Here is a 22,822-nt window from a genome sequence, read left to right on the forward strand (position 1 = left end):
CTTCTTCTTTCTTTTTTTTCTTTTTGTAATTATTCCAAAGTCAAATTTATGTATGCTCTTTTTATTTAAAAAATCGTAAATACAATAGTTGGATTCTTGTCGTAAATGTAAGTGCTCTTACCGCATGAACTATAAAGCACCACTCAAAGATTACGTCTTTCTTTCGAATTACATATGTATATTTTTTTTTCATAGAATTTGAACTTGAAATCTTTTCCAATAAAGTGGTGTGACTACATGTTGTTGACTTGCCACATATAAGATGCGAAAGAGATTACAGAATGTTGTGAGTGTAATTAAGATCTAAAGAGCTAAAATTAATTTAACGTTGAGAGGATTAAGAGTTGAAAATAACATGCCACATTACGGAAACAGAACTGAACAAGTCAACTGGTAACTGTAACTAGTAACTAGTAACTGCTAAGAAAGCTATTTAAATAGCTGACAGTAACTGCTAAGAAAGCTATTTAAATAGCTGACAGGCAAATGAGTTCATAAGTCGTTTCCAGCTCAGAAAACTGCAACTTCACTTGTAGACTCCTCCCTCTTCCCTCTCTCTCCTGCTTTGGATTTCAATTTTCAACCGATCCAAACATGCCTCTGGGAACGCTTGAAGTTCTTCTTGTTGATGCCAAAGGCCTTGACAACAATGATTTTCTGGGTAACTATCTCTCTCCCTCTGTGTCTGTGTTAAGGATCTTCGATCTGCCAGCTGATCATTTTCTGTATTATTTGTAGAAACACATAAACAAGAGAAATAATTTTTGGGTTGCTTCTATGGATCTCCATTCTTTGCTAGCTTTGTCTTATATCTGAACGAATGCTTTTGCTTGACTTTTATAAGCTTGATGACCCTGTTTTCTCATGTGTGTGTGTATATACATGTGTATGTGTGTGGGTAAAAAGTTGAATCTTTGATGCACTAACCAAAAACAAAAGAATCAATGAAAGTTCTCATTCACTTTTGCATAGATCCACAGCAAATTTAAGTTAAGGAGAAAAGATCTATCTACTTTTGACATGTGGGTGCTTGAGTTTACTTATAACTATGCTAAACTAAATCAGGATTTTTATTGATACTTTTTTTGGGTCGACATATTTGGATCCACAAAGAATTTGATATAAATCTGTTATACTTTTTAATCTTGCTGCTTTAAGTTTCTGAATTTGCTAATTATGTATGTGTGACATGGGTTGAATGTTTTATGAGCAGCTGACATGGATCCCTATGTCCTTTTGACTCTAAGGACCCAAGAGAAGAAAAGCAATGTGGTCTCAGGTACATTTCTACCTCTAGCCATCTTCATCATTTGTGCACATCTCCCCTGCAATAAAATTGTGTAACTTTTGGAAGAACAATGGCTTAAATTGGTGCCTGCAGTTTTCAATGAATTGTGTTAAGAACAAAATTGTACATGCAGGGCAAGGATCTGCACCAGAATGGAATGAAACCTTTGTATTTACAGTCTCTGATGATGTCTCTGAACTTCATTTGAAAATAATGGATAAGGATAATTTCAGCGCAGATGATTTTGTTGGAGAAGCAACGTGAGTATTTTTTTCATTTTTTCGGTCACTCGAAAGCAATTTGCATCCCTCAGAAAATGAGTTTTGAGTTTTGACAGTTAAATAATCTGTGATATATTCTCCGTGAAAAGAGTTAATTTGTAGTTTCATGTCTAACTTATCCATGGCTGCATGCAGTATTTCATTAGAGCCAGTGTTCACTGAAGGCGGCATTCCACCAACTGCATACAATGTTGTCAATCAGGACAAGGAATACCGTGGAGAGATTAAAGTTGGACTCAGATTCACTCCTGAGCCTGAGGTGCTTTTGATTTTTCTTTTTCCTTTTTCGAAACTTTAAGTTTTTAGTCAATATTTTATTTTATGATTGTTGTGTTGAACATCACTGCTAAAGCACTTTTTTGCAACTACATTGTTAGTGTCTTTACTCTGACTGCATTTGTTATTGCAGCAAAACGACGGTCCATCTGGGGAATATGGTGGTTCCGAGGAGGGCTACGGTGGATGGAAACAATCGTCTTACGCAGAGGAGTAGGGCTAGTTTGGATTGGAAGAACCATCTTACCAGGAATAACCTTGTGATTTACAGTGTAATGTATGATGTTCATTTAGCTGCCTGGTGTTGGCTTGAGAAAAGAGAAGGAGCTTCAGTCATGTGGGAAGTTTCCTTTTGGTGTGCTTTTGTGCCTCAACTTGTTTTTTATATTAATTAGACTGAAATAACCTGTCAGTTTTAGTAATGGTGATTGCTTTCATCTCTGCTTTTACCCTCTCTCCTCATTACACTTAATCTCCATGATTAGGAGCATAATCACACTAATGTCGGTTTGTTCCTACCCAAATTCAATCCAATGTAAACACCTGGCGTGTGCTTTTGAGTGTTTTTGGTTTACTCAACACAATTCTTAACAAACAAGTTTTTAATTAGCATACACCAAATCATCCATTATATAATAATTTGTTATGCATGTTACCACTGGGTCAAAATGGCCAGCCTATTTCCTTCAAATTCAGTTCAACAATCAAAGCCAACAATAAAATTCAATTGAAAAAAGTTTCCATCAAACCCAGGGAAACCTCATTACTCCATAAAGCTCCTCAAGTTGTGGGATCAATCTTTTCATTTTTTCAAGTATTCAACGATCACATTTTTATATGTTTTTTTTGTTCAAAGAAGCGTGAAGACGGTACTTGAATTCTTGTCAATGGTGTAATTATAAATACTCTTTACTGTATGGCCCCGTTTAAAGATTACATCTTCTAAGTTCCATATATTCATCTTAGGCGCACGCAATTAAACTCTTGTTCGTATAAATTTGAACTCAAAATCTTTTCTAACAAAGTGGTGGCTACGTCTTGGTTGGCTAGGCTCATATATGATGTGATCAGAATGTTGTGACTAGGCTCATATAACATGCCACATTATGGAAACCAACTGAACACGTCAATCCCTGTTCAGCTTCAGACATGCTTGGTAACTGGTAACCGGTAACTAGTAACCAGTAACCGCTATGCTAAGAAAGCTATTTAAATAGTTGACAGGCAAATGATTTCTTCTTCATAAGTCGTTTCAGCTCAGAAAACTGCAACTTGTTAACTGTTCTCTCTCTTTTCTGTGGATTTCAATTTTCATCCGATCCAAACATGCCTCTGGGAACGCTTGAAGTTCTTCTTGTTGATGCCAAAGGCCTCGACAACAATGATTTTCTCGGTAACTCTCTCTCTCTCTCTCCCTCTGTGCCTGTGTTAAGGATCTTCGATCTCCCAGCCGATCATTTACTGTATGATTTGTAGAAACATTTATACAAGAGAAATAATTTATGGGTTGCTTCCTGCTTCACCCTTTTGTGGATCTAAACTCCTTGCTAGCTTTGTCTTATCTGAGTCAATGCTTTTGCCTGATTTTTCTAGGCTTGATGACCCTGTTTTCTCATGTGTCTATAAATATGTATGATTATGTGGGTCAAAAGTTGAATCTTTGATGCACTAACTAACCAAAAACAAAAGAATCCATGAAAGTTCTGAGTCACTTTTGCATAGATCCATAGTAAGTTTAAGTTAAGGACAAAGGATCTATCTACTTCTGACAATGGGGGTGCTTGGATTTACTTATGACTATGCTAAGTTGAATCAGGAAATTGTTTTTTGGGGCAACAGAATTGATATTTGGATCCACAAAGAATTTGATATAAATCTGTTCTACTTTTTAATCTTTCTGCTTTAAGTTTCTGAATTTGCTAATTATGTATGTGTGACATGGGTTGAATGCTTTATGAGCAGCTGACATGGATCCCTATGTCCTTTTGACTCTAAGGACCCAAGAGAAGAAAAGCAATGTGGTCTCAGGTACATTTCTACTTCTAGCCATCTTCATCTTTTGTGCACATCTCCCCTGCAATAAAATTGTGTAACTTTTGGAAGGACAATGGCTTAAATTGGTGCCTGCAGTTTTCAATGAATTGTGTTAAAAAAATTGTACATGCAGGGCAAGGATCTGCACCAGAATGGAATGAAACCTTTGTATTTACAGTCTCTGATGATGTCTCCGAACTTCATTTGAAAATAATGGAAAAGGATAATTTCAGCGCAGACGATTTTGTTGGAGAAGCAACGTGAGTATTTTTCTTTTTTCGGATCCTTTAATTTGTATATGGTTACTCACTCGAAAGTAATTTGCAGCCCTCAGAAACTAGGTTTTGAGTTCTAACAGTTCAACCAGTGATATATTCTCTGGTGAAAAGAGTGTAATTTATACTTTCATGCCTAACTTATCCATGGCTGTTTGCAGCATTTCATTAGAGCCCATTTTCACTGAAGGTAGCATTCCACCAACTGCATATAATGTTGTAAATCAGGACAAAGAATACCGTGGAGAGATTAAAGTTGGACTCAGATTCACTCCTGAGCCTGAGGTGCTCTCAATTTTTTTTTTCCTCTTTTGGAACTTTAAATTTGTAGTCAATGTTCTAGTTTATGATTGTTGTGTTCTATTTTATGTTCTATTTGCTACATTGTTAGTGTCTTTACTCTGACTGCATTCGTTGTTGCAGCAAAACGAGGGTGCATCTGGGGAATATGGAAGAAACGACGGTCCATCTGGGGGATATGGAAGAAACGACGGTCCATCTGGGGAATATGGTGGTTCCGAGGAGGGCTATGGTGGATGGAAACAATCATCTTACGCTGAGGAGTAGGCTAATTTGGATCGGAAGAATAATCTTACCCGGAATGACCTTGTGATTTACAGTGTAATGTATGATGTTCATTTAGCTGCCTGGTGTTGGCTTGAGAAAAGAGGAGCTTCAGTCATGTCAGAGGTTTCTTTTTGGTGTGCTTTTGTGTGCCTCAACTTGTTTGATTGCTTGAAATAATCAGTCAAGTTTACTGTTTCTGATTGCTTTGTATTTGCTTTACCTCATAATTATCCCCAATCTATAAAGTAGGGTAATGAATCATCTGGTTCAATCTAATCTAAAAATAAAACCATGTTGGTTTGCTTTACCTCTTGATTTTATTGTTTGCTATCCAGTATTGATACTCAACCTAGAATTTTAATAAATAAGTTTTATTCTACATATTATCATTGGATCAGTTCAGTTCAATGTTGAAGAACCTAAACTGTACTACTCAATTGAATTGCTGTGACACATTTAAAATCTAATCCAAACACTTGGATTGGATTGGATTGAAAAAATGACCTCTCTTTTGGTTTCAATGAAAAAAAACAAAAGAGTTAAAATAATCAAACCAAACAAAAAAAAAATACTCGGGAATTAACAAAACTGGAAAATGCATTAAGAAACCAGCAAATAGCATTACAGTGCCAAAGGAGTCTTCCAAAAAAAAAAAAAAAAATTACGGTGCTAAAAGAGTTATACCAAAAAGTTAAAACCCATGAAAAATGAACAATAGAGTTTTGAATCAGAAAGAGAAACAGTTATTCATTGAAGGCTTCTTGCCTAATCGGGTCTTCCAATGCTTCATGGAGGCGAGCTTCGATGTTCGTGCCCGTATCAGTGCTCTCTACTGGGTCAGTGCTTCCCTCCAAGCTACTGCTATCCTCACCTGGACGAGACGATGCAATTGATAAAACACAAGTAAGAACCAACACAATCACTACCAAGGGAACCAACGGTTCAACAACAATGCATTTTAACTGAAAGAGTTTTGTTTCTTCTGCAGCAATCAAAGGGCACCATTATAATGCTAGTTATATAAAAGTGAAAACCAACATAGTTTTTTTCTTAATGTATCACGTGATATTTAACTCAGGTATCTTCAAGTTTGATTGCAAGTCAATTTTTACGATATATGCAAAACCTTCAGAACAAATTAAAGGGTCCTTGCCCAACTATAAACAGCAGTGTATGATTAATATGCTATTCAAAATAAACTATTTCTTAAAAACTTACTAAAGTGAGAGACAAAGGTTTCAAACATTTTCCAGTTCAGATATTTACCCTGATCCAAAGGCAGTGGCCTAGAGCTCTGACCCAAAAGCTTTCTTCTAGCTCCAGAGCTAGGTCGGGTCCTCCTTGGTATGAAGCCAGCTTTCTTCCGAGTCTTATTGCTATTAAAATCCTACAAGAGGATGTATGAGTAAATCAATGTCTGATAGTATAGCAGGGCCTTCTACATATAAAAGGGATTATGTAATTCAATTGGAGAAAGGTATCCATAAATAACAAAAGAAGAGAAAGCCAGCAAGTCTCTTTTCCAGATGTATTATGAGTGGTAATATGAAGGAGGTTCCCTTTCCAAATATATTTTAACAGTAAATGGAACTTTTCAAGGTAGCAATGTATATGTAAAATATATGAGAGACATGAAAAATTGCAGAAGACAACGAATCTAAATAAATTAGAGAAGGAAAGCAAGAAAGATCAAACTCACTGGGGCATATATTGAAAGCTTGGCCTCCTTGGCATAGTTCACATATCGCATAAGATCTTCGTAAGTGAAAAAGTGCTGTCCAGTTGCTGGACACCAGTAGCACTGTAACAGCCAAACATTAAATCAAGAAATCACTCAGTTCCCAAACCAGTTGAAACATCAGGATGAATACAAACATTTAAGACTCATCATTTTAGTTTTCACAAAAATAGTATTTCTTTCCAAATAGAATTAGTTTTCATCTTTTAAGCCAAGTAATGGGCAAACTGTATACTGCTGTTTGATCTCAGGTAAACATGCCATAGTCAAAAGTACTGATTAGGCTAAACATGCCATATCAAATATTCAATCCATAAACTGGTAAGGAAAACCCAAATAACTTGACAAACAATATTTAATCTTTTACCATCAAAAGGTATAAAGCGCTCACGCATTAGCAAGCACATGAGCAGAAGATGACATACATTTATGCATACTTATGGAAAATGCCGGACTAAAGATTCCTTTAACATGGATAAAAAGATCTTCCTATATTTGTTATAAAACAATAAGGAAAAGCTTCTGTTCATTAACTGTCAACAATTGGTGACTTGGAAGCCTAGCCTCCTGTGACTACACTACAGGATACATTACTTAAAACTCCACTTACGGCTACCTTGAAGAGTGATTAATAAAAAAAAAAACAGAAAATATAAGGCTAAAGCTGCACTATTACATTCCTTTTCAATCCAGAAAGGCAAGTTTACATTCAATAAGAATACAATCAAACACAGTGCCACCGAACATTCAAGAAGCAATCCAACATGGATGTTTCAATTAGAAGGATAAATTATTGCACAATAGATTTAAAACCAAATCAACTAAGTCAATCTAACACCAAAGATAATATCCACTTCCCAATTGATTAAGCTTATGCAGGTGAAAACTTTGATTCTAATACATGAGATTACATCAATTTTCCACTGATAAAACACAATAAGATCATTATTAGAGAAATTAATGAGATTTGTGTTAAGTAATGAAATAAATGAGATTTCGGTTAAATATAAAATAAATGAGATTTCAACTACTCGGAGTTGATATGAATAATGTGCAAAATGAGAATTACATCAGCTAAGGCAATCTACCATCAAAACTGAAACCCATTACAGCAGTAATGCAAATCATGCATGTGTAGAGAATATTGATTAAAACACTTCAGAACTAGAACAGAACAAGAAAATCAATAGATAAAGAACAGAGCCTGGGAATCATGTGTGTATTTACCGAGGATGTGGATCCGTCCTTTCGGACCTCACTCTTGAACTTCCACCCATCAGGAATTGGAGTGTCGGAAGGCTTATCTCCCATGGTTGAGAATGATTATCTCCTTCAACAATGGTCTAAAAAATCTCTCCCTTCTACCTCCACCCTGCTTGAGGGTCCTTTTAACCCTAAAACTTCGATGCAAACGAGGCATTAAAGGGATAATTCTAGAAAAGGAAAAGATGCCTCCAAGTCCACGTGTTTCCATCCACCAGTGTGTTCTGTCAAGGAGCCAAAACGTAACTGCAAATAAAGAGAATTAATTCTTCCCTACGAATATAAAAGAACAACTGGAAATGACAAACCGGACAGCGCACATTCATGTATCAAGAAAACAAGAAAACAGCGCACCATTAACAAGACAATAGAAACGCTCAAAGGCAGGATGAATGCCAGATAAAAGCAAAGTATTAACAAAAACAAATCGCCTTAGCATTTCAGAGCTAATCTTCAATTTTAATTTTTAATTTTTAACTTTTGGGATAAGATCAGAGATCAAGATCATCTTGATTAGATCCTCAATGTTCCCCTTTATAATCAAGAACAAGGAAATTAGTTCCAGGGAATCTAAAGTTCTTAATCTCTATTTTCCTATTCTCCCTCAAGGTAAACCAATAATTATAACTTTGAAACTGTCACGTGTTTTGCCTTTTTGACATTTGATTTTAAAATTTCAAGAACTATGTGCTGCAACACCAAACAAGCATATAATGAAAACAATAGGGATAACATATGAGTAGCTTAATGATACACAACAACAATAGAATCCATCAATGTCAGAACACATTTGAGTTCTTACACACACTTGTTTAATAGCATTCCTTACACACACTTGAATTCAGACCTTCCCATCTCTTTGCTTTCAAGCTAGCTAGTAACCTATTGAATGAGATACAAAATCCTTTAACATTTATGAAGTTCTGAATAGTAATTACTGTCACTCTTAACAGCCCAATATTATATAAAACCAATCCAAAATATACAATCACTTTCATAATTGCTGTATTGATTTGAATTTCCACAACATACACACACAAAATAAAATTCCTTGTCCCAAGAAATAAAAATGAGTTGAACATGGCATCATAAAGAAGATAAGAATTAAGAACTAAATACTGGATGTTAAAAAGCCTAAGATCAATACCATTTTCCCCCAATTGGATTAATATAACTCTACCATAAGTGGCAACAAATAGACCCAACTTGACAAAAAATATACAATCATACAATCTAACAGAATGAAAACAATGCAATATCTTACAATAAACACCAAATTAGAAAATAATATTCTTCCCAAAAAATTTACATTTTGGAGCCACAAGCGGAGAATGTTTAAAAATTTAAACTATTTCCTTTATTGAACTAAAAACTCTATTTTTTTTCCTTTCTCAAACAATTAGGAACCGTCGCTCACCATTTCTCAGCAACCAAACAGAAACAAGCAACAACAACAAAGGTAAATAACTTCATATTCTGACTCTGCCTGATTTTAAAGCAAAGCGTTCAGTTCTACCTTCGAATTTCTTCTCCTGCTTCTTCATCATCATCATGTACTGCGAGCTCAGAGAGATTGCTCCGTAGCTTTGCTGTGATGCCAGTCCCGCGGCGTCGTTTTACGAAACCGAGTAAAAGACTTTCCGGCCGAAGACGATTTTCCCGGAAAATAAAGTAAAGGGCTATTTCCTGTTTGGCTCGGTGGAAAATTAAAGCCAGGAAACGATGGTGTCTGTTGCATTGGCATTTTAATAGAACGATCGTCGTAGAAAGAAAAGTGTCGTATACGCTCGTATTTGGGACTCAACTCCCACACCAGTGGCAAATTTCCTGTTTATTTAATAATATGCAAATTTAACGGTTCACTCACTCTTGCACTTCTTTTAATAAATTTTTTTGAATTATTGGATTAATATTCAATGGTGGGTGACCACAATTTCTTGGACTCCTGTGGTCCAAAAGATCGAGACTGTATACATACAACACATATATAATACAAGTATTAAATGTGAAAGTATTCAATTCTTTACACGAATAATAACTAGACTAATAACTAGTTAGTGTGTATGATTGTAACCTTTACCTTGTCAATTTGAGTTTGGATTATGTTCTAACCATCGTTGATTAGTAATTCTGATATAAAGGGTTAAGAAAATATTGCAATATACACACTAATATTTTGAAAATTTTGTGCTTACGTAATAGTATAGACAGGTGGCTATACTTGGTTTTTTTAAATTTTTTTTAAAAAATAGTATAGCCATGCGGCTAGATTTATTTTGACACGCTAGCGCCTAACCCTGTTTCCTCCCATATATCTTTTGACATGTGTCATATGACAAACATAAATTTAAAACTGTTAACAATATTTCAACACTCGAGTGATGTTTCCTTGAGCCATATGAAATTTCCAAGCTTTACCTTGTGGGTTTTTCTGATTGATCAATTCTTGGTCTTTGCAGTGCTCGAGTGATGTTTCCTTGAGCCAAATCTTTAATATGGAAGCACTTTCTCTATGTGTGTTTGAGGGTGTCTTGAAGCAAATGCACCCGGTGAGGTGGCGAGTCTGATGAATGGGCGTGGTGGTGGAGATTAGATATAAATTGGGTGTCCCATCATCCTATGGAGGCATAAACAAACCCATGGCGGATCTGATGAACTTGGGGTTTGGAGGAGAAAGAACAAAGACAATGCTCCCTTTTTGCTGAATGAAATAGATGAGGCGAGGAAATGGGGTTTCTTTTTTTAAATAAATTTTATTATATTGAAATAAACAGTGTTAAATTTCTGTTAAGTCATGGAACACATGTCAAAAATATAAGAAGGAAATAGGGAGGCACATGGGATTGGGTAACAGAAAAATTGGACTCATTTTTTATATATATAAATCGTATAGCCGATCGGTTATAACCCTTATTCTGATTTGTTTTGTGAAAATAGTATAGCCGTACGGCTATACCGTTTTTACACGCGGGCACCTAATCGCACTGGGCTCCTCCATTTTTACATGTATAAATAGTATAGCCGCCTTCGGTTTTTCTTATTTTTCCTTTTAAAAATAGTATACCCGATTTTTTCCTAATTTTTTGGTAAAAATAGTATAGCCGCACGGCTATATCTCAAGAGTTTTTGTTTATGTATCAATAGTATAGCCGCTCAGCTATACGCCCTTTTTTATTTGTTTTAAAAATAGTATATCCGTGCGGCTATACGCCATTTTTTAAAATTTTGTTTACATTTTTTTTTTTTTACATGTGCGCACCTAATCGCATAGGGGTTTTTTTTTACAACCCTGTTTTTCTTTATTTTTAAAAAATAGTATAGCCGCTCGGCTATACTGTTTTTGACACGTGGCACCTAATGGAAAGGGGGGTCCTCTAATTTTATTGTATAAATAGTATACACGGTCAGCTATACCCGATTTTTTATTTATTGTTTTTTATAAATAGTAATGCAATCTATAAGACTGTTGCCATGTTTCATTACAGGGAAGTTAAATACCACTGAAAGTAGCAATATGACATCAGATAAATTTAAAGAATATAGGAAAGAGGATATCAACTAATAATCAAAAGTTTGGTGTGACCGCAGAAAGGTGTCCATTCCAAAATATCTGATAGATACGCTTAGGCGACAAGAAATTTTCTGAACAAAATCATAATCAGACTATTAGTAGTCCATCCATATGCACTTTTAGAAGATCCACTGGCTTTTTGTGGTATAGTTGATTAGAGATGCTTATTGTTGTCAAACAATGGAGACTTTTTTGCTCATCTCTTAAATCAATTGTTCTTTCATATTTTTATGAAAAATTTGAATGGCAGTACTCAACAACTAAACATCTTTATCAAATGATTTGGCAGGTTGAAAATCAAGAACCCACTCTGGAATTCTGGAAGAGATCGCTAAACCCTTTAACATGGACAGAAATACTGTGTCAAGTACTGGTTGCCGCTGGTTTTGGTTCAAAGCAAGGTGCAAGGCGAAGGGATGCCCTTAGCAAGGTCTTCTAATTCAACTCCCATGGTTGCAATTGATTTTTCTAAGCTCCATTTCCTTTCTAGTAAATGTATTTAATTATCAACACATCTGTATTCTGCAAGTTAAGTGCTATAGATGCCCAATAATATGTGTTCATCACCCAAAACCTTGAGCATTCAAAGCCTTATTGGCAATAGTCATTTAAGATCTGTCATTACCCCGAATAATCTGTTTCTACCTTAAGGCAAAGCCCCAGTTGGATAGGTTCATTTTCCATACTTAAGGACCAAATCAGAAATTTTAGGTTTTACATATAACATGTAGTGATTGAATGTTAAAGGAAATAGTTTCTTCAGTTTTGTTTGTTGGCATTATCGTGCATTCCTAAATAACATCTGTTGAGCATATGTTTATTTGCTTTAATGACTAGACATGCGCAAGAGCCTTTATTGTGGTTTTATTTACGTTCTACAATTAATAAGCTTTATCTATTGTTGCATAAACCTATCTATAAATGTGAAATTTGGTTTTTCCAATTGAATCTTCTGTTATCTAGGAAATGAGCCTTATGGTGAAGTATGGTTTACGTCCTGGTACTTTAAAGGTTGAATTGTTTGGAGTTCTGCTAGAGCAAGGAATTCATATGGGTTGAAAGTTTCTGAGTTGGCGAAGTCATTGCAGATAATTTTCTTGAAAATATTGTTATCATAATCTCTCATGTGATATTACACTTGAATTAGTGCTGGACTTTGTTTTTGTTTTGCAGGTTTCTGAATTGAACCTCCATTGGAATAAAGTAACTAGAGTCTTTAATTGGTTCTCTTTCAAGTGATATTACATTATTTGAAAAGATTTCATCATCCACATATCGTGTGCGTATTAATTCTTCTGAAAAGAAAGTGGAGGAATCCCAATCAGATACCGAAGACTCTGGAGCAGTTGATGATGACCTCGGTGACAGTGGTACATGTAGCAGTGATGATGATTATGGGTGCAATTCAGGAAATTCCAAAATTAAAAAGCTGACTTATATGTACCATGGCAAACTTAAAGATAACATGGTGATAGTATAACACCGAAATTGATGAGAGCCATCCAGGAGAAGTATAGTTGTTAGCACTGATGGAAGGCGAAGAATATTTAAATTTAAGCATTGAAGAAAAGTTGAGCGCAATAGTGGCACCCATTGATCTTCTTCATGCAGGTTCTAGTTTCAGAATGGAGGTAACATATAGAATCTTTGCATGGACATTAAAACCTTTTCTTTGTTTTTATTTTTCCCACTACTATGAGGTTGCCCTATTAAATGGAACATATTCAGTCCTTTGTAAGATAATATCATCTGAATTGTGTAAACTACATTATATATAAAAATACTTTGACAGTAAATATTATTTGAATATTCAATGAGATTCAAGTAGCCGTAATTATTACGGTGGTTTATAAGTTTAACATTTTCGAACCTTGATATTATACGACTTTTACTTTTGTATTTTCTGCATCCTTGATTTTTTTTTTTTTTTTAATAAAAAAACTGCTAAAAAAAGTTACTTTTTTTTTAGTATAGGGCCATTTTAATACAATGTTTAAGCCCATTTTACAAAACCCAACCCGTTAGTAATATTAAAAATTAGGTTAGATGTCTTCTTCTTCCCAGCGTAGCCTACACCCTCTCGCTGTTTCAACTTCATCTCTCTCTCTCTCTCTCGGTCTTTCTTCATGCAGCGCCTCAGTGCCACCTTAAGCGTCGACGCCTCAACGGCAAAACGCCAGCCCAGACCAGCCCAGGCGGCCTAGGCGGGTGCTAGGCGGGCGCTAGGCGGCCTAGGCGGGCGCTAGGCGGCCTAGGCGGGGCTAGGCGGCCTAGGCGGCCTAGGGGGCGCCCTACTCCCTGGCGGCTACTCCTTACGATTAGGATGAAATTGCGGCGGTGTCGTCCCGCCTAGCACCTTGAATGTATCGGTGTGAAAGGCTGATCAAAGCTATGCACCTTGCATAGGAAATTGACTTCCGAAAGATTCTCTCCGGTGACACGTAAACACGTGTTATGCTATCACTTCCATAGTAAATATAAATTTAACCTGTCGTTTAATGAAGTTGAATTACAATATGAGAGAGAAGAAAAAACAAGTTGAATTCCAATAGCTGTTAATTGAAGAAGTTTCCCAAATAATTGATGGCCTCATTCTCATTTCATTCATCTCTCTGCATAATTTCATGTTGATGCTTCTAAAACAAATTAAAGCATGGAGTGGAGTTTCTCACATGGCTCCTGGTAACATCCATAACACCAGGGAAGCCACAGAGGGCCATAGTGAGCTCAAACTCATCTTTCAGCATTTCGATAACCCGTCTCACGCCGCGTTCTCCGTTTGCTGCAAGGCCATAGATTACAGGCCTTCCAACCTGCAGCAACGTTAGCCTGTATTTCAATAAGAAAATCCAAAACAATACAAGCAGTGTAAGGGTTCATATCAGAAGGGCAGCTTGTGTAGATATAGATATCTTACAAGGACAGCTTGTGCACCCAAGGCTAATGCCTTGAACACATCTGTTCCTCGCCTTACTCCTCCATTAAGCAGAACAGGAACTTTTCCTCCAACAGCATCAACTACCTGAGAACATTATAGATATATATGATTGAACATTCTTACAACTTTTCCAATGGGAGAGTTTCTTTTAAAGACTCCTTTTTCCTCGAGATCCTATTTCGGTTTTATCCATGCTTAGCCATGCGTAAGTTAGGCCATGTTTGTGCTTACAGTACAGGTTACACCAGAAAACAATGAATTAGAAATAGAATTCTACCTCTTCCAGGACAGAAATGGTGGTGGGAGTATAATCTAGTTGGCGGCCTCCATGGTTGGAGACAACAATCCCAGCAACACCTACTTCCACAGCCTTTCTTGCTGAAATGGTAGAAAGAACACCTATTCAGAAGGGCTAATGCCAAATTTGACTTCAAGTGTCAATAAAATGTATTTCACCGAGTCGATTATTTTGACTGATCATCATGCCTTGAATACCGGGAGAAGTTAACATTTACGAGACCTTTTTCCTTTTTACACAAATTGATCTTTCCCTTTATGAGTTAATACTTACAAGACGTAAAGATAAAGATACGATTATTTGGAGCCTTGATCAGTTCATCTTACCATAACTTCATGAGTGAGTACTCCCTTGATCAGAATTGGCAAGTTTGTAATAGATTTCAACCACTCTATGTCCATACGCGATGCAATAACTAAAAATTTAAGAAGAAAAGAATGTTAGTGTTTTGAGTTTGTGAATGGAGAGTGACGAAGGAGAGAAGGAACGAGAAGAGAAAGATTGGCAAAAACTGCTCTGCTATACGTGTAGCAGAGGAATTTTCATTTCTATTCAGTCTCTCAGCCTCACACACTTGGAGTGAGGGAATATAACCATTAGGCACAGAAGCTGGATCCCTTACATCACAAGGTGATCTCAGCTATTCATTTAGACATTCAATAGGATCTTTACACTTGGCTTGTAAAATTAAAGGAAACGAAAAACTGTTTTAACTAACTAATAAGTCAGCTTAAGAACTTATAATTCAACAAAGAAACCAGGTAGCACACAGGCACAGAAATGAGTATAAAACTTCACTTTAATGGATGTCTTATAGCCTCAATCTCTGCAGAAAGTTACAAACTTACAACTGAGTAAAGTCTGTATAAATCATGCATCTTCATAGTGTAATCCCAAAAACAGAAATAATAAAATAAAATAAAATAAAATAGCCTTAGAGTAAAAAGATCTGTAGCCATGCGCAGGAGCCTTTATTTACTTTCTTATGGTGGTTTTATTTATGTTCTACAATTAATAAGCTTTATCTGTTGTTGCATAAACCTCTCTATAAATGGGAAATTTGGTTTTTCAAATTGAATCTTCTGTTATCTAGGAAATGAGCCTTATGGTGAAGTATGGTTTACGTCCTGATACATTGAAGGGTGAATTGTTTAGAGTTCTGCTAGAGCAAGGAATTCATGGGTTGAAAGTTTCTGAGTTGGCGAAGTCATTGCAGGTAATTTTCTTGAAAATATTGTTATCATAATCTCTCATGTGATATTACACTTGAATTACTGATGGACCTTGTTTTTGTTTTACAGATTTCTGAATTGAACCTTTCCACTGGAATAGAGGAACGAGAGTCTTTAATTGGTTCAACTATTTCAAGTGATATTACATTATTTAAAAAGATTTCATCATCCACATATCGTGTGCATTTAATTCTTCTGAAAAGAAAGTTGAGGAATCCCAATCAGATACCGAAGACTCTGGAGCAGTTGATGATGACCTTGGTGACAGTGGTACATGTAGTAGTGATCAAGGTCTAAAATATCGATGATATCGGAAATATCGGTAGTCCAAAAATATGGAAATTTCGATGGAAATATCGGGATATTATCGATATCGATAAAAATTGAATAAAAACCACGGAAATTGTGAGAAAAACTTGGAAATTTTTATTGAAACTTTGGAGAATGTTTATTTAGTCAATTTTCTATGAGTTTATCACAAAAAATTAGAAGGAAATGCATTGTATGATGAATTTAACTAATTTAAGTTGATTACACAGCAAGCGGGCAAACACTATGAGTGTAAAAAATATGTAATAATTAATGAAAAAAGATTAAATACACCGTAATCATTTATATATAATGATTTACTATAATATTTTACACTTTATACATTGCATGGTAAGATACATGAATGACTTAGTACCATATAGAGTTCCTACGCGGTTTAAATTTTTCACTATCTTCATCATTTCTATGTGTAGAGTAAGTGTATTGTGAAGAGTAGTCATCAAATGATAAATCCCCAAAATAGTTTTGCATGTAATTGTTAACATACCACCCATATAAATATAAATATTTTAGCATATTATCACAAAAACATAAGTGATATGGTGTTTAAGGTGTTGAAGGAGTAAAATGGGAGGGGTTCATATCCCCTTTGTGCTTTTTTCTCCCCTTTTCCCTTTTTTTTTTTTAAAAAAAAAACTTTTTTTTTTCCTTTACATCGATATTTTAGCGATATTACACCGATATTTTGACAAAATATTGCTGAAATGTGAGCGAAATTATCGACATCGATATTTTCAGATATTATCGTCGATATTGTCAATATTTATACGATATGTACATGGATATGTTCCGAAATATCCGTGATTCGAAAAAACTGAAATATCCTCGATATTTCAGACTATGGTAGTGATGATGATTCTGGGTGCAATTCAGGAAATTCCAAAATTAAAAAGGTGGCTTATATGAACCATGACAAATGTAAAGATAACATGGTGATAGTATAACACCGAAATTGATGAGAGCCATCCAGGAGAAGTATAGTTGTTAGGACTGATGGATGGCGAAGAATATTCAGATTTAAGCATTGAAGAAAAGTTGAGCGCAATAGTGGCACCCATTGATCTTCTTCATGCAGGTTCTAGTTTCAGAATGGAGGTAACATATATAATCTTTGCATGGACATTGAAACCTTTTCTTTGTTTTTATTTTTCCCACTACTATGAGGTTGCCCTATTAAATGGAACGTGTTCAGTCCTTTGTAAAATAATATCATCTGAATGGTACAAACTGCATTATATATATAAATACTTTGACAGTAAATATTATTTGAATATTCAATAAGATTCAAGTAGCCGTAATTATTACGGTGGTTTATAAATTTAACATTTTCGAACCTTGATATTATACGACTTTTACTTTTGTATTTTCTGCAACCTTGATTTTTTTTTTTTAAAAAAAAAACTGCTAAAAAAAGTTTACTTTTTTTAATATAGGGCCATTTTAATACAATGTTAAGCCCATTTTACAAAACCCAACCCGTTAGTAATATTAAAAATTAGGTTAGATGTCTTCTTCTTCCCAGCGTAGCCTACACCCTCTCGCTGTTTCAACTTCATCTCTCTCTCTCTCGGTCTTTCTTCATGCAGCGCCTCAGTGCCACCTTAAGCGTCGACTCCTCAACGGCAAAACGCCAGCCCAGACCAGCCCAGGCGGCCTAGGCGGGTGCTAGGCGGGCGCTAGGCGGCCTAGGCGGCGCCCTACTCCCTGGCGGCTACTCCTTACGATTAGGATGAAATTGCGGCGGTGTCGTCCCGCCTAGCACCTTGAATGTATCGGTGTGAAAGGCTGATCAAAGCTATGCACCTTGCATAGGAAATTGACTTCCGAAAGATGGTTCTCTCCGGTGACACGTAAACACATGTTATTCTATCACTTCCATAGTAAATATAAATTTAACCTGTCGTTTAATGAAGTTGAATTACAATATGAGAGAGAAGAAAAAACAAGTTGAATTCCAATAGCTGTTAATTGAAGCAGTTTCCCAAATAAATTGATGGCCTCATTCTCATTTCATCCATCTCTCTGCATAATTTCATTTTGATGCTTCTAAAACAAATTAAAGCATGGAGTGGAGTTTATCACATTCTGTCCTCACATGGCTCCTGGTATTATCCATAACACCAGGGCAGCCACAGAGGGCCATAGTGAGCTCAAACTCATCTTTCAGCATTTCGATAACCCGTCTCATGCCGCGTTCTCCGTTTGCTGCAAGGCCATAGATTACAGGCCTTCCAACCTGCAGCAACATTAGCCTGTATTTCAATAAGAAAATCCAAAACAATACAAGCAGTTTAAGGGTTCATATCAGAAGGGCAGCTTGTATAGATATAGATATCTTACAAGGATTGAACACACCTGTTCCTCGCTTTACTCCTCCATCAAGCAGAACAGGAACTTTTCCTCCAACAACATCAACTACCTGAGAACATTATGTACGTGTGACATAGGTTGAATGCTTTATGAGCAGCTGACATGGATCCCTATGTCCTTTTGACTCTAAGGGGTCGTTTGGTACGGCGGACTGTCATGGACTGGACTAAATCCTGGGACTGTCTTGGATTAGCTCGGATTGGACTAAGCTGGATTAAGTGCTGACCTACGTTTGGTGCTGCGTCGGACTAAGAAGCTGGATTGTAAAAATAGTGAAGACCTATGTTTGGGACTGTGTCGGACTAAAAATTCATTATTATAATATTTAAATTTAATTAAGAATTTTGACTTGAAAAATATTTATATTTAATTAGAAATATTTAATTGGGGCTGATGTGTGAAAAAAATAATTTAGAATTTATAAATTTATTTTTTTAAAAAATTATATTATCTTCCTATACCTTTGCCCTTTCCCATCTTCATACTGGATGTCTGTCTTTCTTTCCAAATTTTCAAAGGGAAAAACCTAAAAAAGAAGCCAATTAGCCCCACACCATAACTTTTCACAAACCAGACCACACCACAAAATTAATTTTTTTTAATTTTTTTTAAAAGGCCCAAGTGTCCAGAACACAATTGGGATCTTATCTCATCCATTTCTTCTTCTTTGGCCGTTCTAATCCCTTTCTTCTTCTTTGGCCATTACCAGAACGATGGCTGCACGGCTCCAATCAGCAGAAGCAGCTGAAAAACATCTTCATGCGATTCGACATGGACTCTGATGGCAGCCTCACCCAGCTCGAGCTCGCTGACTTGCTCTGGTCTCTTGGCGTCAAGTCCACCAGCTACCAGCTCCAAGTCACCGCCATGGAGGTCTTCCAGTCGCTCGAGAGGAAGAGAATGAGAGTGAAGGCTGCGTTGGTTGGACTCGTGCGTTCAAAATAGCACACTCTCTATTTTGTGAACCGCATTTCATCCTCGCAATATTAAACGAGCGAGTCCGATGTTTTTTTAACCAACGGACTATACAATCCCATTTATTTTAGTCCCTCTTTCACCAAACGCTGGTTTCAAAGTGTTATTTAACACTGTCCTGGCTAGTCCAGCGTACCAAACATACCCTAAGGACCCAAGAGAAGAAAAGCAATGTGGTCTCAGGTACATTTCTACTTCTAGCCATCTTCATCTTTTGTGCACATCTCCCCTGCAATAAAATTGTGTAACTTTTGGAAGAACAATGGCTTAAATTGATGCCTGCAGTTTTCAATGAATTGTGTTAAAGAAATTGTACATGCAGGACAAGGATCTGCACCAGAATGGAATGAAACCTTTGTATTTACAGTCTCTGATGATGTCTCCGAACTTCATTTGAAAATAATGGAGAAGGATAATTTCAGCGCAGATGATTTTGTTGGAGAAGCAACGTGAGTATTTTTCTTTTTTTGGGTCCTTTAATTTGTATACGGTCACTCGAAAGTACCTTGCAGCCCTCAGAAACTAGGTTTGGAGTTTTAACAGTTCAACCTGTGATATATTCTCTGGTGAAAAGAGTGTAATTTATACTTGTATGACTAACTTATTCATGTCTGCATGCAGCATTTCATTAGAGCCCATTTTCACTGAAGGTAGCATTCCACCAACTGCATATAATGTTGTCAATCAGGACAAGGAATACCGTGGAGAGATTAAAGTTGGACTCAGATTTACTCCTGAGCCTCAGGTGCTTTCAATTTTTTTTTTCCTTTTTTGGAACTAAATTTTTAGTCAATGTTCTATTTTATGTTCTATTTGCACCTACATTGTTAGTGTCTTTACTCTGACTGCATTTGTTGTTGCAGCAAAATGATGGTCCATCTGGGGAATATGGAAGAAACGACAGTCCATCTGGGGGATATGGAAGAAACGATGGTCCATCTGGGGAATATGGTGGTTCAGAGGAGGGCTATGGTGGATGGAAACAATCATCTTACGCGGAGGAGTAGGGCTAATTTGGATCGGAAGAATGATCTTATCCGGAATGACCTTGTGATTTACAGTGTAACATATGATGTTCATTTAGCTGCCTGGTGTTGGCTTGAGAAAAGAGGAGGAGCTTCAGTCATGTGGTAGGTTTCTTTTTGGTGTGCTTTTGTGTGCCTCAACTTGTTTGATGGATTGAAATAATCAGTCAAGTTTACTGTTTTTGATTGCTTTGAATTTGCTTTACCTCATAATTATCCCCAATCTATTAAGTAGGATAATGCATCATCTGGTTCAACCTAATCTAAAAATAAAAAGTAGATTGCTTTTGTATTTGCTTTAACCTCATATTGGATAATGACTTTCTTGTTTTTCTATCCAGTATTGATACTCAACCTAGAATTCTTAATAAATAAGTTTTGAAAAACACACATGATTTAATGATTAGAAAATAGTTTTATTCTACATATTATCATTGGATCTGTTCAGTTCGATGTTGAAAAACCTAAAACTATACTACTCAATTGAATTGCTGTGACACATTTAAAATATAATCCAAAAACTTGGATTGGATTGGATTGAAAAAATGACCTCTCTTTTGGTTTCAATGAAAAAAAAGAGTTAAAATAATCAAACCAAACCACAAAAATACTCGGGAATTAACAAAACTGGAAAATGCATTAAGAAACCAGCAAATAGCATTACAGTGCCAAAGGAGTCTTCCCAAAAAAAAAAAAAAATTACGGTGCCAAAAGAGTTATACTAAAAAGTTAAAATCCATGAAAAATGAACAGAGTTTTGAGTCAGAAAGAGAAACAGTTATTCGTTGAAGGCTTCTTGCCTAATCGGGTCTTCCAATGCTTCGTGGAGGCCAGCTTCGATGTTCTTGCCTGTATCAGTGCTCTCTACTGGGTCAGTGCTTCCCTCCAAGCTACCGCTATCCTCACCTGGAGGAGACGATGCAATTGATAAAACACAAGTAAGATCCGACACAATCACTACCAAGGAACAAATGGTTCAACAACAATGCATTTTAACTGAAAGAGTTTAGTTTCTTCTGCAGCAATCAAAAGGCATCATTATAATGCGAGTTATAGAAAAGTGAACACCAACAATTTTTTTTTCTTCTTATTGTATCACGTGATATTTAACTCAGATATCTTCAAGTTTGATTGCAAGTCAATTTTTACGATATATGCAAAACCTTCAGAACAAATTAAAGGGTCCTTGCCCAACTATAAACAGCAATGTATGATTAATATGCTATTCAAAATAAACTATTTCTTAAAAACTTACTAAAATGAGAGACAAAGGTTTCAAACATTTTCCAGTTCAGATATTTACCCTGATCCAACGGCAGTGGCCTAGAGCTCTGACCCAAAAGCTTTCTTCTAGCTCCAGAGCTAGGTCGGGTCCTCCTTGGTATGAAGCCAGCTTTCTTCCGAGTCTTATTGCTATTAAAATCCTACAGGAGGATGTATAAGTAAATCAATGTCTGATAGTACAGCAGGGCCTTCTACATATAAAAGGGATTATGTAATTCAATTGGAGGAAGGTATCCATAAATACCAAAAGAAGAGCAAGCCAGCAAGTCTCTTTTCCAGATGTATTATGAGTGGTAATATGAAGGAGGTTCCCTTTAAAAATATATTTTAACAGTAAACGGAACTTTTCAAGGTAGCAATGTATATGTAAAATATATGAGAGACATGAAAATTTGCAGAAGACAACGAATCTAAATAAATTAGAGAAGGAAAGCAAGAAAGATCAAACTCACCGGGGCATATATTGAAAGCTTGGCCTCTTTGGCATAGTTCACATATATTGAAAGCTTGGCCTCTTTGGAAACCAGTAGCACTGTAACAGCCAAACATTAAATCAAGAAATCACTCAGTTCCCAAACCAGTTGAAACATCAGGATGAATACAAACATTTAAGACTCATCTTTTAGTTTTCACAAAAATAGTATTTCTTTCCAAGTAGAATTAGTTTTCATCTTTTAAGCCAAATAACGGGCAAATTGTATACTGCCGTTTGATCTCAGGTAAACATGCCATAGTCAAAAGTACTGATTAGGCTAAACATGCCATATCAAATATTCAATCCATAAACTGTAAGGAAAACCCAAATAACTTGACAAACAATATTTAATCTTTTACCATCAAAGTTAAGAACTGGGCACAAGGTACATAAGCGCTTACACATTAACAAGCACATGAGCAGAAGATGACATACATTTATGCATACTTATGGAAAATGCCTGACTAAAGATTCCTTTAACATGGATAAAAAGATCTTCCTATAGTTATTACAAAACAATAAGGGAAAGCTTCTGTTCGTTAACTGTCAACAATTGGTGACTTGGAAGCCTAGCCTCCTGTGACTACAGGATACATTACTTA

At 36.0% G+C, this 22,822-nt stretch overlaps 5 protein-coding genes and 1 long non-coding RNA gene across 6 annotated transcripts; 3 read left to right on the forward strand and 3 right to left on the reverse strand.

Annotated features, from left to right (window-relative positions):
• LOC109946235 (elicitor-responsive protein 3-like) lies at positions 483-2,294 on the forward strand. The gene is made up of 5 exons (XM_020557025.1): positions 483-661; positions 1,214-1,279; positions 1,422-1,548; positions 1,705-1,828; positions 1,979-2,294. The coding sequence occupies exons 1-5, from the start codon at positions 595-597 to the stop codon at positions 2,060-2,062; spliced, it is 468 nt and encodes a 155-aa protein (XP_020412614.1). The 5' UTR covers positions 483-594; the 3' UTR covers positions 2,063-2,294.
• On the forward strand, positions 3,068-5,033 carry LOC18786047 (elicitor-responsive protein 3). Its single transcript, XM_007218313.2, has 5 exons — positions 3,068-3,238; positions 3,808-3,873; positions 4,013-4,139; positions 4,316-4,439; positions 4,578-5,033. The coding sequence occupies exons 1-5, from the start codon at positions 3,172-3,174 to the stop codon at positions 4,719-4,721; spliced, it is 528 nt and encodes a 175-aa protein (XP_007218375.1). The 5' UTR covers positions 3,068-3,171; the 3' UTR covers positions 4,722-5,033.
• Positions 3,245-20,649, forward strand: LOC18784969 (elicitor-responsive protein 3). The gene is made up of 6 exons (XM_007220024.2): positions 3,245-3,787; positions 18,539-18,592; positions 19,588-19,619; positions 19,759-19,885; positions 20,058-20,181; positions 20,300-20,649. The coding sequence occupies exons 2-6, from the start codon at positions 18,564-18,566 to the stop codon at positions 20,441-20,443; spliced, it is 456 nt and encodes a 151-aa protein (XP_007220086.2). The 5' UTR covers positions 3,245-3,787; positions 18,539-18,563; the 3' UTR covers positions 20,444-20,649.
• LOC109947209 lies at positions 5,177-9,528 on the reverse strand. Its single transcript, XM_020557026.1, has 5 exons — positions 9,239-9,528; positions 7,687-7,968; positions 6,421-6,522; positions 5,988-6,108; positions 5,177-5,592 (listed from the first exon to the last, which is right to left on the reverse strand). The coding sequence occupies exons 2-5, from the start codon at positions 7,768-7,770 to the stop codon at positions 5,465-5,467; spliced, it is 435 nt and encodes a 144-aa protein (XP_020412615.1). The 5' UTR covers positions 7,771-7,968; positions 9,239-9,528; the 3' UTR covers positions 5,177-5,464.
• LOC109947425 (peroxisomal (S)-2-hydroxy-acid oxidase GLO3-like) lies at positions 13,930-14,930 on the reverse strand. Its single transcript, XM_020557397.1, has 5 exons — positions 14,856-14,930; positions 14,752-14,782; positions 14,509-14,609; positions 14,211-14,315; positions 13,930-14,106 (listed from the first exon to the last, which is right to left on the reverse strand). The coding sequence occupies exons 1-5, from the start codon at positions 14,928-14,930 to the stop codon at positions 13,930-13,932; spliced, it is 489 nt and encodes a 162-aa protein (XP_020412986.1).
• LOC109947631 lies at positions 21,101-22,243 on the reverse strand. Its single transcript, XR_002270408.1, has 3 exons — positions 22,198-22,243; positions 21,765-21,885; positions 21,101-21,367 (listed from the first exon to the last, which is right to left on the reverse strand). It is a non-coding gene; the product is annotated as an uncharacterized LOC109947631 (long non-coding RNA).

Source organism: Prunus persica, chromosome G2 (assembly GCF_000346465.2).
Source record: "Prunus persica cultivar Lovell chromosome G2, Prunus_persica_NCBIv2, whole genome shotgun sequence".
NCBI lineage: Eukaryota > Viridiplantae > Streptophyta > Magnoliopsida > Rosales > Rosaceae > Prunus > Prunus persica.

Bases quoted from the DNA above. Each gene is read 5' to 3' on its own strand.
- LOC109946235 (XM_020557025.1), top strand. From the start codon at position 595: ATGCCTCTGGGAACGCTTGAAGTTCTTCTTGTTGATGCCAAAGGCCTT. The intron at 1,549-1,704 runs GTGAGTATTTTT...GGCTGCATGCAG, and splicing joins GATTTTGTTGGAGAAGCAAC to TATTTCATTAGAGCCAGTGT. The intron at 1,829-1,978 runs GTGCTTTTGATT...TTGTTATTGCAG, and splicing joins GATTCACTCCTGAGCCTGAG to CAAAACGACGGTCCATCTGG.
- LOC18786047 (XM_007218313.2), top strand. From the start codon at position 3,172: ATGCCTCTGGGAACGCTTGAAGTTCTTCTTGTTGATGCCAAAGGCCTC. The intron at 3,239-3,807 runs GTAACTCTCTCT...CTTTATGAGCAG, and splicing joins CGACAACAATGATTTTCTCG to CTGACATGGATCCCTATGTC. The intron at 3,874-4,012 runs GTACATTTCTAC...TTGTACATGCAG, and splicing joins GAAAAGCAATGTGGTCTCAG to GGCAAGGATCTGCACCAGAA.
- LOC109947209 (XM_020557026.1), bottom strand. From the start codon at position 7,770: ATGGGAGATAAGCCTTCCGACACTCCAATTCCTGATGGGTGGAAGTTC. The intron at 6,109-6,420 runs GTGAGTTTGATC...ATCCTCTTGTAG, and splicing joins AGCTTTCAATATATGCCCCA to GATTTTAATAGCAATAAGAC. The intron at 5,593-5,987 runs GTAAATATCTGA...CGTCTCGTCCAG, and splicing joins GCCACTGCCTTTGGATCAGG to GTGAGGATAGCAGTAGCTTG.
- LOC109947425 (XM_020557397.1), bottom strand. From the start codon at position 14,930: ATGGACATAGAGTGGTTGAAATCTATTACAAACTTGCCAATTCTGATC. The intron at 14,783-14,855 runs GTAAGATGAACT...TAACTCATAAAG, and splicing joins TACTCACTCATGAAGTTATG to GGAAAGATCAATTTGTGTAA. The intron at 14,107-14,210 runs GTAAGATATCTA...ACGTTGCTGCAG, and splicing joins TGGGTGCACAAGCTGTCCTT to GTTGGAAGGCCTGTAATCTA.
- LOC18784969 (XM_007220024.2), top strand. From the start codon at position 18,564: ATGGATCCCTATGTCCTTTTGACTCTAAG. The intron at 18,593-19,587 runs GGGTCGTTTGGT...ACATACCCTAAG, and splicing joins TATGTCCTTTTGACTCTAAG to GACCCAAGAGAAGAAAAGCA. The intron at 19,620-19,758 runs GTACATTTCTAC...TTGTACATGCAG, and splicing joins GAAAAGCAATGTGGTCTCAG to GACAAGGATCTGCACCAGAA.